The sequence below is a fragment of the Saimiri boliviensis genome, chromosome 4 (assembly GCF_048565385.1).
Source record: "Saimiri boliviensis isolate mSaiBol1 chromosome 4, mSaiBol1.pri, whole genome shotgun sequence".
Classification (NCBI taxonomy): Eukaryota; Metazoa; Chordata; class Mammalia; order Primates; family Cebidae; genus Saimiri; species Saimiri boliviensis.
In genome coordinates, this window is record NC_133452.1 from 22,579,086 (window position 1) to 22,597,924 (window position 18,839).

The 18,839-nt window shown below is 33.3% G+C and overlaps 1 protein-coding gene across 4 annotated transcripts in view; it reads right to left on the reverse strand.

Moving 5' to 3' along the window:
• STXBP5 (syntaxin binding protein 5) overlaps nucleotides 1–18,839 on the reverse strand; it is a 170,724-nt gene that overhangs the window by 42,467 nt on the left and 109,418 nt on the right. For 2 of the 4 annotated variants that reach the window (XM_039467624.2, XM_039467625.2), the window contains exons 17-19: nucleotides 15,211–15,336; nucleotides 12,987–13,138; nucleotides 6,010–6,075 (exon numbers count right to left, since the gene is read on the reverse strand). In XM_039467624.2, coding sequence (XP_039323558.1) covers nucleotides 6,010–6,075; nucleotides 12,987–13,138; nucleotides 15,211–15,336 — 344 coding nt within the window. Of the gene's footprint in view, nucleotides 1–776; nucleotides 825–922; nucleotides 983–6,009; nucleotides 6,076–12,986; nucleotides 13,139–15,210; nucleotides 15,337–18,839 lie in introns of all 4 variants that reach the window. The other 2 variants (XM_039467623.2, XM_074397306.1) reach the window with 2 other exon arrangements.

The following is an 18,839-nucleotide window of genomic DNA, read 5'->3' on the forward strand; positions in this document are numbered from 1 at the left end:
TTTTGGGAGGAAATAATACAGTAACTGTGTAATAAAAATTTTGAGCTTAAAGCAAAGACCAAACTTATCCTCTTTTTCTAAAAAGTGTTTTTCAAGCCTTTAAAAATCTTTGGAGAACATTTGAACTTCCATGACCTTAAAACCCTAATTTGATTATGTCCTTAAAATCGGATTATATATTTTGTTCCCTAATTTTAAACTTTGAGAACTTTGGACTGAGTAATTCATCTCAACATATATTCACAAAAACAATCACAAGAAGCAATGCATTTTTTACTTGTGGAAGTTGGGGCAGTCCTAGAAAATTCCTACTTAACGTTGCTAAATGCTGTACAGATTATAGACTAAAACAATCTTACAGAAAACTGTTTCCTTGAAATATAGGGTCATGAAAATATGAGAGAGATGGAATAAAGGTAGGAAAAAAAAAAAAAACAAAAATAAAACTATAAAGAAACAATTGCTTCAAAACTTGGGAGTATAAAATTGTGTTATTTATGGCATAAATTGAACCCTGCTTTATTTTAAAGTAGAGCAAAAATAAAATTAACAGAGAAATTCACACTGTAAGTCAGAGAAAGAACTGCAACCCAAGTGAACTGATTTTTAATAATTATTGTCCCATGAGTTTAGAAGAGACAGCCCAAGAGATTATTTTTTTAGCACAGGAACAACAAATTTACATGAAAATACAATGCATTGAATAATTTTCTGGTGTTGGGTTAGCACTGCATATAGCAAGGATTAGAAACAAAATAGAAATTTCTATTTCCTACCTATATCACTGGCTACCATCTTGGAAAACTTTCTGCTTTTGGTCTTCACTGAAAATAATATTTTGATATAAAATGTCAAAATCTATTCAAAGTAAACTAAATAAATTAAACATAAAAGAAAATACTTTAAAATCAAGATACTATACCCTTTTCTATAAAATTATTCATTTTTTGTTCATCATCTGAATTGTGTGGTGATGAAGAACCTACACAAATGAAGACAATGGAAGGAACAGGTACATGGTCAGTCATAAACACTGAGTTGTAACAAGAAAAATATACAAATAAAAAAATCTGTTAACTTTTTAAAACAAGTTCTCAAGTTAGTGACCACAGGAGAGGCAATGTCAATAGTAGTAACAGTTCTTGTAATATTACAGTGCAGTAATAAGTAGTGTAATATCTTTCATGATAGACCCTGGTATACATAAATATTAAACTCTACAACAATTTGGCAAAATCTTAGTATATTATATGTTAGAAAATATATTTTAAAAACTATAGTGTTTAATTGTTTCTTTGAAAAAATCTGGAATTCTTGATATTATTAACTGAATAAAGTTCTTCTAGCAGAACCAAGACCTTGTACTATAACTTGGCTGGTAAAATTTGTTTTAGAGTTAGACTGACAGTTTAGAACTACATATTGATTCTGCATATATCTTAGGAATCTTTAAAATATTGAAGGAAATACTTACATTTATAGATATGTTCAAATGTCTACTTAAATTTTTGGAGGTAAGATATATTTAACTTTATTTTGGCTGTGACTGCCAATATTAAATAATCGTATCTAATATTTATTTAAAATTTTGGGGGTCATTTTTTTCCTTAAAAATATTTCTAATCTCTCATAGTATTTAATTTATAATATATATTTTTATTATAAATGCAATTCTAAGTAGTATATTGGTTGATCACTTTTGGACATCTATTCTTTTAAAGCACATCTCAAATAATACCTCGTCCATTCAATTTTTCACAGTCTTCTCAGCTATAAATCATTCCTCCTCCTTTGAGGGCCCTTAACATTTTATCTATGTATTTCTCATATGATGATAATCACTTAATTCCTTATTATTTTAGATTCACGTATATAAGACCTTCCTCACTGGAATGAACTTCCAAAAGGCAGGGCCCACATTTGATTCATTTTTGTATTCCCTTTGTGACTAGTGGAGTGTGTTAGATGTAGGATTCTCTAAGTATTTGCTGAATTCATACAGCTTTCCTGCCAGAGGCAAATACTTAGAATGTAATTGAAGTGCATAAAAAGGTTTTCTTTCTCTGCTTTAAAAATATTCCAGTAAGGCCGGGTGCGGTGGCTCACGCCTGTAATCCCAGCACTTTGGGAGGCCAAGGTGGGTGGATCACGAGGTCAAGAGATCGAGACCATCCTGGTCAACATGGTGAAACCCTGTTTCTACTAAAAATACAAAAAATTAGCTGGGCATGGTGATGCGTGCCTGTAATCCCAGCTACTCAGGAGGCTGAGGCAGGAGAATTGCCTGAACCCAGGAGGCGGAGGTTGTGGTGAGCCGAGATCGTGCCATTGCCCTCCAGACTGGGTAACAAGAGCGAAACTCCATCTCAAAAAAAAAAAAAAATTCCATTAAAAGCACTGAATCTTAACGAATCAGGTCAAAATTTGACGCCACATATAACACTTCACACTAAAATTGTACTTCCTTCCCTTGGTCAAGTGGCGAATGTCCCTGACAGTTTTTCTCTTACCAAGTAAAACCTCTGACCACTGGCAGAACCATTACTTTTACAGTAGTTTTATAAGTTCATGTTATTTTTGTTAAACGCCATTTACAGATCCTCATAAATCTCACTTCAAAAAAATATCACACATATAATGATGAGCTGAGTAACACTGCCAGGAACAGAAATAGGTATTGTTGTTTTTAATATAAATATAATTTTGATTTAAATAATATAATGTTTATATGCTATATATATTTTAAAATATCACTATCATCTCTAAAAAATAGTCACATTTATGTACAAAAATGTATTACTGTTACTAGTTTTGATATATTTCATATCAAAGCAATAGAATAACATATCTATATATGATAATAAAATTAGAAAAATATTTGCTATTTTCAAATATAAGCAGGCGGCATAGGTTGTAATGTATCTAAAACAAGGAGGTTTTTCTTCTAACTAAAAATACTTACTACTGATTGTTATAACTTCTATGACAGCTCATGCAAAAGCTCCAAAACAGTTTTCACTTTATCCCATTTGAATATATTTACTAAATTTCTACAATGAATCCACAGCTTATTGTTTTTCTAGTGCACACAGCATTTATATCATGAATGTACCTGAACGTCATATCATGGTATGTGTGGCCCTGGGTTTTCTTCAGTTTGAAATAACCTAACAGTTTAAAAAACTATTTGAACGTGTGTGTGTGTGTGTGTGTGTGTGTGTGTGTACACACACACACACATATAGTTGCGTGCAGGACTAAAAAATTTCAATACTAACGTGCACAGTGAATTATGTGAGTTCTCTGACATAAAGATCAAGTGAAAGTCTTTCCCTTCATTTGTTCAGGATGCATATGTTCAGTAGGCAGAATTAACTTTCTCTATTGGGGGACCGTTGGTTTATTTAAAAATAAATGAAAAAGGCAATCTATATGCATTATATGCATTTTTTCATGACTTTCTGAAGATAGCTTTGATTTTAATTAACTAAACAGCTGAGATCACAAATCTTGATTATGAGATTTAAAAGCTTTTCAAAAAAGTTTCCCGTCATATATGAATTATTTTAAATGAACTACTGGTTTTGATAAAGGCATATGGCTACTTTAGATTTCTAAATTGGTCTTCCTGTTAGTATTTATGAGAGATTCATTTTAACTCTCAATCCACTTTTATATATTTCTTCTTTTCCCATAAATACCAACTTATTTTATATTATCTATATAGGTTTTTAATAATCTAGAATGCATCACTTAACTATTTTACCTTTTTATATCACTCTCATTGTAGAAAGTATTTGAGGCTAGTAATTTAATTACTAATTTTTATGTTTTTAAAACCATGATCCCCATGTAGCTCTTTTGATTCACTTCAAACTCATCCTAAATGTTATTCTTTTCTGACCATTGCGAATTAGAATTTGCATGTGTTGGCCAGAGGTAATAACACATTATTTCATTATTTCCCTGTTAGAATGTTAACAGGAATGAAGGTTAAAAAAAAAAGTTACAAATGTACAGAGTAAGACAACCCATAATAGATGCTTAAAATTACTATTATCGATTTTTACATGGACAAGTTGAGAAAAGCACACACGAGCTATTAAGAACGCAGTGTCGAAAGCATTTATATTAAAATAGTTTTCCAGCATCTCACTCTAGTTCCTTACTGTAATGTTCTTACTAGCTGTGCTTAACTGGTATCTACTGCTATCTGAAACAACTATTCCCTACTAATGTTTGACTTTTTATAAAGAAACAGTATTTCCTGATATGTAGAAACTGACATAATGTCTCAGATAATTCTTTTATTTTTCAGAGTATAACCAAAGACTAAACTAAATGAAGGTTTCTATATCTAATGATAAGAATACGTGATTTACCAATGATTTTTTGAAGTCATAATTTTTACTTTGCATTTCAAACATACTGAGATAGAAAAAAATGAAATATCTCGGGTCATATGAATTTCTGCATGTTAAAACCATTACTGTCTTTTCACATGGACCAAAGAGCAAAATATATTTGAAAATGCCTAAACATGTTTGAGTTTCTCTGTTTTGAGAAAGAGAACACACAGGGTTTTTAACTTTTACTTTTTATATTTATGTACTTAGATTTAAATATACTCTTATCTACAAATACCAGTTGTTTGGTTACTTCAAAGAGCTAGACGTAGCCACTTTTTGAAAGTCTGGCTTAGGATCAAAGGAGTATTAATTTATTTGGGCTGAATCTTATTAAAACACATCCTATGGTATTTATATATTAAATATATTACCATAGGATGGTATTTAATATATTACATGTTCCATATCCAAATTGTCCACCCTGACTTATATCCTTAACATGTTGATAAATGCATTTATGTGGATTTTGGGAAAGACGAGGTCAGAACATTATTTTATGCAGTTAGAAAAAGAGTAAGAACTGAAAAATATTACAATTCTAAATTCAGAAATAAACAGTCCTAGGAGGCAGAAGACAGTTCTGTTCCATATTATTTATGCAAACTTAATTTTACCAATGTTAAAACTTAATATTAGGTACTAATTATGTGAGAAACTCTTCCATGTTTTATTAGTTTAATGAATAAATTTAAATATGAAGTTTTAAGCACAAGAAAGTCAGAAAATACATAGATACATTTTATCCTTAAGAAATAATCAACTTGTTTAACATCAGGAAAATGCAACTGTAAAAAGTAAACATCATAAAAGCTTTTGCAGTCTAGATATAATAAAACATTAGACTAAGATCTGAGGAAGTAAAACAAAGTACTCTTCTTAATATTTCCCATTCTTACAATTATTTCTGATGTCATATACCAGCTATGGAAGGATCAAAACATATCTTAACAATAGCGTTACTCATGCTAAGAATGATCTTTTCACTAGAAAGCTAGTGAATACTGTATTAACAAGGGTTCAATCAACCAAAATAAAATAAATTCAGGATCTTCTTAATTTTAAGATGTCTCCAAAGATAATAAAAATAATATTCTTTTGAAAAATTAATATATGCATAGGTCACATAAAGACCCATTTATAGATAAGAAATGAGAACTGCTTTAATAGGGCTATATCAGAAATTTTTTCATCATAAATAAAAACACATATAACTAGTCTACAATTATTCTAATTGTCTTCACTCAGAATGTAAGTGTTAAACATTTTTCATAACATTTAAATATTGTAGAGAACTAAGACATTTGAGGCAATGGTAAGCAGTAAAATATATTTTCTTTAAAAAAGGTATAAATGTAAGAAAATTAAGTAAATAATTACATGATTCTCAGCAGGTAAAGTTTCGGATTTTTATTTAGCACAGGCTAGATTTCTTTTCATGTAATCAGAAATTCAAAGAATACAGTTAAGATTTTAAGAATAAATATATGACACAAAAGGTTTTGTAGATTATTTTAAATGCATAGCTATCAAAATGTACACTGGTATACTATCTTGATTTTGCAGAATCATAATTATTAATGAAATTAAAAAAACAAATTACCAGAAGTTGGAGATTTGCAGCGATCCTCTGGAACAACAGTCCCTTCACTAATATCACATAGACCAGCTAAAAAATAAAAACAAAAAACAAATCACACCATAAATTTATGTAAGTGTAGTTTTGTCTTTTATTTACAGTACACATTTAACTACTGTCCATTTAAAAGAACTCAGTAAAATAACAGATTGTTGGTATTGATACCATGATCACTGGGTTTGAGATAGAAACATTTTATACTAAAAAACCTCAAACTAATACAGCACGCATCAGTTAAAACAAATAAAAATATAATCTATGACAAAACACAAGTAAACAATTAATATGATTATCAATTTGCCTGGTGACTGAACGTATAAAAACCCCTGCAAATTGTCTAAACATTATAAATAAAAGCACATCAAGAGTTTGGACTAGCTGGGCAAGGAGTCACACTGCTGAGCCTCAGAAGTCAGGTGTCACATTGATGAACAGAATGTGTATTTATCATCAGTATCTGCTTTTCTATTACTTTGGTAAAAGACATGATGTCACATTTCCAACAGTCACCGAGAAAACTTTTATAGTAACATTTTCTGAGAACATGAGTACTGAACTGGGCTTTTAAGAAAAGTTTTCTATTTTGAGATAAACATTAGTTTTCTTTATTAGTTAGGAAGTTCCCGAATGTGAATTAGTAGTTTTTATTGTTGTTGTTTTTTAAGTTTCCCTCTGTAGCCCAGGATGGAGTGCAGTGGCACAATCTTGGCTCACTACAACCTCCAACTCCTGGGTTCAAGTGATTCTCCTGTCTTGGCCTCCTGAGTAGCTGGGACTACAGGTGCACACCAACATGCCTGGCTAATTTTTTATTTTTAGTAGGGATAGGGTTTCACCATGTTGGCAAGGGTGGTCTCGAATTTCTGACATCACGTGATCCGCCCACCTCCGCCTCCCAAAGAGCTGGGATTACGGGTGTGAGCCACTGTGCCCGGCCTGAGAACTGGCAGTTTAAAAAAAAAATCTTCATCAAACTAATGGTCCTGGAAGAAAACCTGGTTTTTACAGTTCTAAGATGATAGACGTAATTATAGGTATGCATTTAATCTTTGATAAAATATTTGCTTATATACATGTAGTCTTTCTTGATAGAATACTAAGATAGAGGATCTTTAAGTAGAAGTGATAATATATTCCAGTTTTATGATGTGCCTAGTACTGAATAAAAATGATCAAATTTGAAATTTTACCCCCTTGGTATTTTTGTCAACTGCTACTAAAGATTGTACTTAGGGGAAACCACTTTGAGGTTTCAGTTGAGGGTCCTTATGAGATAATAATTAGTAGACTTACTGACTAAAAAAGTTATTAAACTTACATGATATAGTTATCATTCTTGCAACGGCCCAGGAAGAAACAGTTAGGAGTTGAATTAAAGAATGTGCATAGAGAGGACTTAATTTAGGTATTAAAAGACTATTAAATAAGCTACTTGGCTGGGTAATGCATATGATCCTACTGTATACTGTATCCTGTTACCTCTCAAGACTATTTCCTGCTTTCGCTGACTTGTTCACCACTGGTCTGTCTCTTCTCCAGCCACACTGATCCCTCATTGTTCCTTTAACTCACTAGGTGTACCGCTTCAGAGAAAATTGTGCTTGTTCTCTTGCATGAAATATTTTTTGTTTGACTGTTTTCCCAGACATCCTCATGGATAACAGCTCTCTCACTTCCTTTAAACCTGAAGTCATCTGGACACTCGATTTTATTTTAAATTTAACACTCCATCTCCAATATTTCAAATCCTCCTTCAATTATTTTTCCCCTTGGCACTATTAATGTAATCTACTGTATATTACCTATCTTCTTAAGTATGTGTCTCTTCCAGTAGAATATGAGTTCTGTGGGGTAGAGAACTTTGTCTGTTTTGCATAGCACACAGTCTCAATATTTGTTGAATAGCTGAATAAATATATGTGAAAGAATTTCATTGCATGTAACCAAATCCATCCCGTTACTACTGCCAGAATCCCTACAACAAATATTCCTAGCAATATAGCTATCTAGGCTTTGCTCAAAGATATTTCAACCCAATTAGCTAAGTGGTCTCAGGTGATATTTACTGAGTGCTTACAATGTGCCAGATATGGTTCTAAGTGCTTAACTCATTTACCTCTCACAGCAGCAAATGAAGTAGACAGTATTATTCTCATTTTACAGAAGACGAAACTGAGGCACCCAGTGTTTTAGGCATTTTATACAGGAATAAAAACCTAATTGCTTCTAGAAATGGTCCACTTCATTGCTACTCTTAGAGATTTTATTTTATTCTATTTTATTTACTGGTGGAAAAGCTCTGCATGTTTTAGGACAAAATCTGCTTTTTATAATGCCCTGGTTTAAAAATGAGAAAACACAAGATAAACACAGAACTGTAATCTTAACTGTTCTAAACTTCTCACATGAGCATAGTCAGCAGTTCTGCTACATTACTGGCACACATGAAGTTCTGGTCAACAGTTACAAAACAACCACCTCAATGCCAACAGTGTTCACTCACAAGATTAGGTATGCCACATGTGTCCTCTCACTTAATAGTCACACCAACATTTTGAGGCAGTAACCATCTCCATTTCATAAACAAGAACACTGAGCCCCAGATAAATAACCTTTCTAGTATCACGAAGTTATAAAAAGAGTGGAGATTTAAACTTAGACATGCCTAAACAAAATCTCCAATTATGTTTCACATGAACTAACCTTGAGCCAGTGTTTTCTATTCTATATGTAAATAATCTTTATAATCTATACTCAGGACTCAACAAGTATTGCTGATAAATCTTATTTTTTTCATTTAAATTTACTGTTTCTACCTATAAAGTATCTTTTTGAGTTGTTACACTGCCACTGAATGTAGTATCTCCCCCTTAAATTTTTAGTGACCATTCTGATAAGTTTACCTTCTCTTGCAAAAGTCCAGATAGGAAGCTACATTTACTATTTAAAATATTCAACAAAACATAATCCTATGCTATTCAAAACAATATATCCATTAACTGAGGCATACTACATCAAGGTAAATACTAGACCGCACATTAATCTGGTACCATGGTTTAATTGAGAGGGTAGGCAAATGTTTTCTGCAAAGATTCAAGTAATAAATAGTTCAGGCTTTTTGAGCCAAAATCTTTGTCACCAAATAGCTGTTACGCTGCAGCACAAAAGCAGCTATAGACAACACATAACAAATAAACATGATATTTCTCCAATAAAACTCTATTTACAAAATCAGGCGTTAGGCTGGTTTTGGCCTGCAAATAGTTTGCTGACCCTTGGTTAACCAATCTTACCATCATTAAACTGAACTAGGTATTTAGGTCACGTCTACCCATCTGGTTCACAAAAATATTCTAAAATTAATGATCAAATACCTCATTAATTTCAGGGAACATTATGTCAACAGGCTGCCATAAGTCATCAATGTAGTTACAAGATTAAAAAAGTAAAATTGATTTTGCTACAACTTAATTTTAGTGAACTTCTGCTGACTTCAACTAATCATTTCTATTTTCTATATGCACATAAGGCATCAGTTACATAGCAGCTCATTCTAGAATTCTGACTAATTTGTGCTTCAAATCAACTGATATGTAAAATTTTTGACCTTCACCAAATGGGGATACCTTTTAAATTCACCAATTATCTTTTAATATTCTTTTTATTATTACTTTGCCTTATTTACATAAAGGACCTTGGGCTTTAGTTTCTCTTTATTATTATAGCTTTCATACTCTGCAGAGAGAAAAATGATTCTTCTTAATGTAGCACTCAGAATCAAAGTTATTTAGTTCTACTTTGTTTTTTCAACTATTACTTAAAATCATCCCTAAATTGAGGCTGTAATCCTTCCTAAACCAGTGTCTTATTTCGTATTACGAAATCAGCCTAATTCAACACAGTACTTATTGATTCATTTTTGATTGTGCCTGACTTCTTATACATATTTTTTGTTTCTTCTAATATACACACAAACAGAAATTCTCAACCAGTACTATGGGGCTCCATAACTATCTCTCCTTTTCCATCTTACTGAAAATACTGAAGACTTAAAAGTAATTTAAATTGTAGTAAAAAGGTTCAAACTTAAAGCCTCCAGCTCATAACTTTCGGGGAAAAAAAAATTTCATAAAGTCTAGATACAAAATTTTGCCCGTAATTTCCTTCTTTATAATTATAACTTCCTAGAGCAAGCACTCTCCCGCATGTGTCTGTCACTTCCACATTACTAATTAGATCTTTTGAATTATATTCAGATTAGAAATTTCTCTTGTTGCGTCCTTCACTTTCTGAATGATAAAACAACCAGCAAAACAAGATATATATTATCCTATTTTTAGTAAAATCAGATTTTTAGCAGATATATGGGTAGCTGAAATACTTTATTACTGTTTGTTTTGTGACAGTTTTAGAATCTTTATTATGAAAACACAGCCCATGTTTTACTCAATAATACAACTGTATTGTAATACAGCTCTGACACATTTAAATTTGCCCTAACCAGTTTTGTCTTAAAATTCATGTGAACTACATTCTTTATATTAGCTTCTATTAGTAGTAAAACAAAAAATTTCTCTGAACTGTTCTTTTAAAAAAGCTTGAAGAACAATTTGATATTTGGTCTACACCTAAGAACATGTTATAAAATATGTACGTTAGAAAGAATATCATTTTTAAGATCACACAAAGAATTTTTATGCCAATCATTCTATTTCAAATATTTATAAATTTAGGGGGATTAAAGTCAGAAATATTCTTAAGATGTTATTTTAAAACTTACTTTAACATAATTTTAATTTTTACTTAAAACATGACCCTAAATATTGACAAAGCAAGGCATAATAATGGGTAAATATCTTAAACTAATAAAGAAAAACTCAATTAGGTCTCTTATGCCTAAATAGCTAATTCTTCAATAATAAAATAAAGCAAATAATAATATAAATAATATGTATTGTAGGATTTACTGGAGAACAATGTAGAACGCAGTGAAATTTAAAAAGCTTTTTTTTTAGTATTTTTTAAATTACATGGTAAAATTAGTCTCTATCCTTAGATAAATTTGAGCATTTAATTTCCAGCAATTTTACATAAGCTAGTATAAGGTATAAAGGAGAAAAGTGATTAATTTTATAGCTAGTGAAATTTTTAACACATTTGTAAAATAAACCGTTTAAAGGTTTTATCTTCAAAAAATATTTTTTCTCTACCATGGTAATTTTCTAACATTCTAGCACTAAATATTAGGGTATCTTGGCTTTATAAAGAAATAGAATTGGGGAACAAGTATTTAAAAAGCTGTTTTCATATACGTGTTATGAGATGAATCTCAGTAATGGGTATAGTGTTTTATACATAGAATGTTTTAATAAGCTCTTTTAAAAATTAACAACAAAAAACCCAATGATTTTACGAAGAACAAACAAGCCAAGGCATAAATGACTTACTTAAAAAAGAAGAACGAAGTTTTTTCATAGATTCAGAATATAAGCTAGAAAGGCCGCACATGCAAGAAGTCACAAACAGCACACCTTGGTGAAGCAATGAAAAGTGGAAGGAGAAAAAAAAGGAGACAAAAATACTAGAATGGTATGATTTGGACAACAATCTCTGCTAAAGATGCTACATGACAAAATGATCAACACTCAAACAAGCATGGAAAAACAAAACTTTGAAAAAAAAAACTCAATTATCAAGCAAAAATAATAGTAAAGTCTATATCCCCTCATTTTTTCCCCACAAATTGTAAAATTTGCAGTATTAGTTAATAATGTACCAAACACAACTGAAAAATGAATTGAAGAATGAATTTTAATTCAGAGGGTATGAGTTAGGAAATACAGACCAGAGCTTCCCAAATGATATTTCAATGCACACTGGTATTCTGCAAATGAGTTAAGTATGCCCCAAATAGGGTTGTCCCCAGTCTTTGGTCCGGCTGGGCAGGCCCTGGGGAAACCGGATCCAGTAGGCCAGTTACTACTGGAAGCCTCATTAGTGTACTGTGTGTGCCATACATCAAATGCCATTTTTTGTGTGTGCCATGAAATAAAAAAAGGTCAAGAAGTAATGGTATATATAGCTAAGTATACATGTATACCTTGAGGTATTAGTGTTAGAACATTTAAAATTAAGACTAATTACTTCACAAACATAAAAGAACTCTATAAAGGGAATTTTCAACGAGTGTGGGCTTACGTTTAATCAAAGCTATCTGAGAATGCTGTATTTTCACAGAACTAAAATTTACTTTTGCATCTTCCTTTTCTTTCCATGTGGGAATGATTCCTTTGAATGAAATGGTTGAAACAATAAATCATTGTTCTTATGAAAAGGAGTAAAAACTTTGAAAGTAACTGTTTTTCTACAATAATAATACAAATACTCCTGTCATTATATTTTAGCTGTAAAGTTTGATCCGGTGGTTCTTTCTCAATGTGGAATAAAATCCTAGAATATTAAAAAGAAAAGCAGGCCAGGCATGGTGTCTCACACCTATAATCCCAGCACTTTGGGAGGCTGAGGCAGGTGGATCACTTGAGCCTAGGAGCTTGACACCAGCCTGGGCAACATAACAAAACGCCATCTCTACAAAAAATACAAAAAATCAGCTGGACGTGGCGGCATGTGCCTACAGTCTTAGCTAGTCAGGAGGCTGAGGTGGGAGGATCACCTGAGCTCAGGAGGTCAAGGGTACAGTGAAGGCACTACTGCACTCCAGTCTGGGCAACAGAGTGAAACTGTCTCAAACAAAACAAAGCCAAAACCACAACTACAGAAAACAAAAGTAAGACTCACACCTTTTGCTAGTTTTTGGCAGTTTACATATACAGACTAAATCAGGTAAGCTATTTACCTAACTGAAATACTTATATTCACAGAAGTAAGTCAGCATTTATAGAAATCCTAAAGCTCAGGATTTTCTTTCCTTTTCTTTTTACCTCCTGAAGGTTGTCGAGATTTACGAGGAGATCGGGGTTCTCTCCGATAAGGATCATTAGAGCCATACAATTCAATAGTGCCCAGGTTGAGCAGCACTGCTTTCTGGAGGTAGTCAACCATAGCAATGCCATTGCAATTGCCAAAAACCACCCTGGGAATAGGAAAATAACAAACATTTTAGCACAAACAAATAATTTCAAGAAAATGTACTGTGGTCCAAAAGGCTGAAGAAAGTAGCATGGTGGGTCTTTCAGAAACTTCTTTGAAACAAAAGACAGCTATAGGAACTGACATACAGGCTACAGATGCCTTCTCACAGAACTGTTTAGATCTTCTGCAGACATTAATTATTTAATATCACTAAATCAATGAACTGTGTTATTTATAAAAAAATATTTGACACAGGAGTTGAAACTTGATCAGAGATATAAATCTCTCACACCTTACAATGCAACATCTATTTTTCTACCTTGGGGGCAGGCATTTTGAGATCCTCATGGGTAGGAGACATTCCCTTCCACTAGGCAAATAGGAGATTATACATTGGGCCAAGTTTTGGTAATCATTCAAGTTAAGAATAAAAAGTAGAAAGCATACATCTTGGAGGCTCCCTCTGGGTGTTTTAAGTACCTTCTCAATTATGAGTCAGGAACTATAAACCAATCAACTATGAATAAAAGAAATTTATTCTTTTAACATCTTTTAAGCCAGAAATGGAAAACTGACATATATAGGGGGCTGTGTAAGTAAGTAAAAGAGGACACGTAAACACCATTGTGACTTAAGAATGTATGGCACATCTAACAAGGAAAAGCTTCAACTCACTTCCAGCTGAAGCTGCCATGCAGAAAAGTGGACATGGCCACATAATCAGATTTTTAAGTTGAAGCTTAAAGTATGGATTTATATAGTCTTGGTAACCAATAAAAAAGTCTAAAAATAGAAAGGGCCAAACAAAATACAACTGTAAGCTCAGTGAGGCCTGTAAGTGACTGATTTGCAATTTCCTTTGAAACTTCCTATTGGTTCTTTTTCTCATTTCCTATTTATTTTCTTTATGGTTATGAACAATAAAATATCTATTTGTGCCCTTACATTGTGTGGCAGCAAATAAAAGATATGAGAGAAGACTATCTGAGACTGTAGCCAGTGTTATTTTGATGTAGAGTCGTCCCTTGTCTTTAGGAGTTTGGTTCCAGGACCCCCACAGATACTAAAATCGGTGGATGCTCAAGTCCTCAATACAAAATGGTATAAAATTTGCATGTAACAAACATATAGTCTCCCATACACTTTAAATTATCTTGAGATTATTAACATATATCTAATACAATGGAAATGCTATGCAGATTTTATAGTGTATTTTTAACTTTATTTTTTAAAATTGTGGTATTGTTTCTTGTTGTATTTTCTGAATATTTTTATCTACAGTTGCTTCAATCCATGGATGGAATAGGTGGATACAGAGGGCTAACTATACAGCTGCAAGAGACAGAGTAGGTGGTGAGAGATACTGACAAGAAAAAAAAAATGAATGAGTCCCTAGGGCCAGCATCAAGCAAGGGGACAATGAACTACACATGATAAATAGCTCCGGGACCGAACAGTCAGGAAGCAGTTTCTTACACTGCAGTGTTGATTTTTGAAACAAGAAAATAATAAATGCTTTATAAGTCTATCATATTGTAATAAAAGTATATATAATTAACTATATGGCTGAAGGCATGAATTGATAACTAAAACAAATATACTGTAGTATATATAAATAATAAGTATTGTCATGCCTCTACAACTTATACAAGTTAATTGGAAGTAGAAAGAAAAATTACATAGCTACAGTTCAACATTTACAAAAATCAGTATATAACAAAGTCTTCTGGGTTCATGTTGTTAGATTTCTATTATAGTAACTATTAGTAAGAAAATTGTTTCTGGGAGTTTATATCTAGGAGGATATACTGACTTTAAAACTTCATCACAAATAATCTGTTGGTCCATGAGGCATTTAACTTTACATCAGAAAATAGTGCATGCATACCCAAAGTAAGTTACTCGGAATGAAATTATGTTCCAAATAAAACACTGAATTTGGTCTGAAATTTAAGTTATAGAATGCCATTTTAGGTAATAATATAACAAAGACCATCTTTTCTATTTTTAGAAACAAAATGAGGTATGGAATACTATGAAGAGACTTAGGAAAAAACATAAACTTATACTTACAGTCCATAGGAAGAATTGACGGCCAGGCTGGTTATCTGTTGTGGTGGTTCTCCACCCACCCAAACCAACTGAATAACTAGTTCTGTCTGATAACCTGGAGACTGTTTAAGTGGTGAGTTTTTAACTCTAAAATAAAAGAAAACATGTTAGCTTTTAACCCATTGTCAACTATTGGCCTATATGATTATAAATAACTTTATATGTAAAACTATACTAGATATTTAAATATACAAAAGTCAGAATCCTGTTATCTATAAGCATTTAATCTAGTTGGAGGGACTAAACAAGTATGTAATTAACAAAAATACATCATATGCAAACTCTAAAGTGGGGGAGGATAGCTGGGGTGAAGGAAAAGAGAAAATAAGAAGTAAGGAGGAAGAAGAGGGGAAAAAGAAAAGAAGGAAGGGAGGGTTGGGGAGAAGGATGAAGAGAAGTGGCAGCCGGAGAATTAAGAAGAGAAAAAAAAAGTCAAGTTAAAAATGTAAGTTAGAAAAGCAGGTTTAAAACTTAAAAATGGCTGGGTCCGGCGGCTCACGCCTGTAATCCCAGAACTTTGGGAGACTGAAACGGGTGGGTCACCCAAGGTCAGGGATTCAAGAACAGCCTGGCCAATATGGTGAAACCCTGTCTCTACTAAAAATACAAAAAGCTTAGCCAGACGTGGTGGCAGGCGCCTATAATTCCAGCTACTTGGGAGGCTGAGGCAGGGGAATAGTTTGAAACTGGGAGGCAGAGATTGCAGTGAGCTGAGATCACACCACTGCACTCCAGCCTGGATGACAAGAGTGTAACACCATCTCAAAAGAAGAAAAAAAAAAACAAGACTTAAAAAAGCATGATGTAACAAAATGAAAACTATCCAAAAACAAGTTAAAAAATGAGTTACAACAAATATGAGCAATTTATTTTTGTGTGTCCCTTTTACTATAAAACAAATCTGCCTTGACTTTGAGGTGACAGTATTTTTGACTGCAGAGACTCTTTTTTAATAACTGCTGAATAATGCTATAAAAAATGCTCTTGCAGAACCTATGCAGACAAAAAAACCCATGTTCAAGTATTGATAAGTGTTAAGTTTGGTCGCAGTGGTAGCGGTGTGTAGTAAAAGTGAGAAGATAGCAAGATAGGCCAGGGCCAGGCTTTAGCAGGTAATCAAGTCCTGTCCAAGAGTTTGAGGATGATAGAAAGAATTCTCAGCAAGCTGGACCTTGATTCCTGACTTTTACTCACCAGCCGTCTTCTCACCTAAAAAGTGGGACTATTACTACCTAGTCACAATATGCAGAAACTGTGAATGCCTATAAAAAGTGCTTTGTAGATGGTCAAATCAGACAAAAATATATTTTCATTATTAAAGAATTAAAAGCCAGGCGGAGTGTAGTGGCTCATGCCTGTCATCAGAGCACTTTGGGAGGCCAAGGCAGGCAGATCACCTGAGGTCAAGAGTTCGAGACCAGCCTGGACAACATGGCAAAATTCTATCTCTATGAAAGATATGAAAATTAGCCAGGTATGGTGGCGTACGCCTGTAGTCCCAGCTACTCGAGAGGCTGAGGCAGGAAAATCACTTGAACCTGCTAGGCAGAAGTTTCAGTGAGCCAAGACTGTGGCACTGCACTCCAGTCTCAGTGACAGAGTGAGACTCCATCTCAAACAACAACAACAAGAAACACTAATTATAAGCCAATGAAGGTTGATAAGAAATATTTGGGGAAGATTAACTTGGTGAACACAGGTAAGATGAAGTAGAACAGGGACGCCAATTGGGAAGCTCCTGTGATTCTGACGTGAAATAAGAAAAAGGTAGATTGAAACACATTAATGGAGTAAGAATACACAAGGCTTTACATTTCAGGAAGGCAGAAACCTTGCAGCTATTAATACTTTAACACTGGTATAAAGGAGGTATTCAATGAGCTGGAGGTTGATTAGAGGCAGGGTAGAGGAAGAAAAGAAGACACAGTGAATCTACAATCTGATAAAAGGCAGGCAGGGTAGGAGGGATAAAGAGGTAGTTTTAGGGGACTGTGGGGTTAAGTTTGAGATGATGGTAGAGAACTACAAGTGAAACTAATCAGCTAGTAGTCAAATCTATTCCCAAATCTCATGAACAGTGAAGTCCATGCTAAACTTACATTGATTAAACTTACATTGATTAAACATATGAAAAGCCTTGTTATCTCAACAGTTCTTAAGGCTTCTGCCTTAAAATGACAGTGTATGAACGAACAGCAGGAAGACTACTCAATATTGAATTACCTGCCACCGAACTCAGAGGAAAGAACCCTTCCAAATCATTCAGTGGGTATTTCTAGTGGGAAAGACCATGGCACCTGATGTTTTGATGACACATATGCTGGGAAACAGCCAGTTGTTCAGACTTCAGGGTAAATATAAATAACCAAGGACACTGCAAGAATTGAGCTATAGTGCACTTCTGGCTGGGCAAGGTTTGCAAAACAATACATTCAGAACTGTACACTGGCTGAGGCAAAATTTCTGAATTATTCTCAGGAAAATACCCACTAATCAGCTATAACTCTCCATCTCAAGCAATAAAATAACAACTGAGGCATTTCATTTCTTCCCAGAGTCTGCCGTGACACAGGAGCAGACTGAAGGGTCTGAGTGGTCTACCTTCTCTTTGCATGAATTGGGTATAGAAGGTAAGGGTCAAGAAGTGTCCTCTCCCTCTGGCATATTAAATGTGCACAACAGATTCTCAAGAGTAGGACCAGGCATTCCAGGGATAATTTTAGAAGTGCATACATGGGCACATTTAAGATTTAAGTGACCAGGATAGATAGAACTCGCAGAATCCTTAGTACAGGGAAACAAAAAAAAAATGTTCTTAAGTAAAAATAAAAAGGCCAACATGATGCAAAATGGTAAAGGATGAGAAACCTATACAAGAAATGAAAGCAAGTAAGTTATATTTTAAAAATATGAAATGGGAAGAGGGTGTTGTATTTTATTCTAATGGTTTTAAGTCATCATTTTAATGTTTTAAATATATTCAAGTTAATTTGTTTACTTTTTAAGGAAAAAGTTTTGGATCTTTATAAAAAGCCCCATAATTTGTATAAATGTATTTTAAATGTTAAAGTGATGTTTAGAGCCTCACAGTTTCAAAACAATTGTTTGAGCAAGTACCTTGCAAAGAGACAATAAAAATACTTCAAAAACATAAAATGTAATTGGTAAAAGAAGTAAGTCAAACAGCTGCCTTTTCTTTTTTTTACCTTTTTTTAAATGAGACAGAATCTCACTCTGTCACCCAGGCTGGAGTGCAGTGGCATAATTATAGCTCACTGTGACCTTGAACTCCTGAGCTCAGGCAATCCTCTCACCCCAGCCTACAGGTGAAGTCGCCATGCCTGGCTAATTTTTTAAACTTTATTGTAGAGATGGTGTCTTACTATGTTACCCAGACTGTTCTCGAACTTCTGGTCTCAATCAATCCCCCTCCTTGGTCTTAAACAGCTGCTTTTAAAATGCTTCTTCAAATAAACCAATAGTGTACGAAGGCATTTTGTATGAAAAAACCCTAAATATTAATTATATTTTAACATCAATTTTTATTAAATTTCTTACTTTAAGAAACTGGCCTTTAGGACTCTGGACTA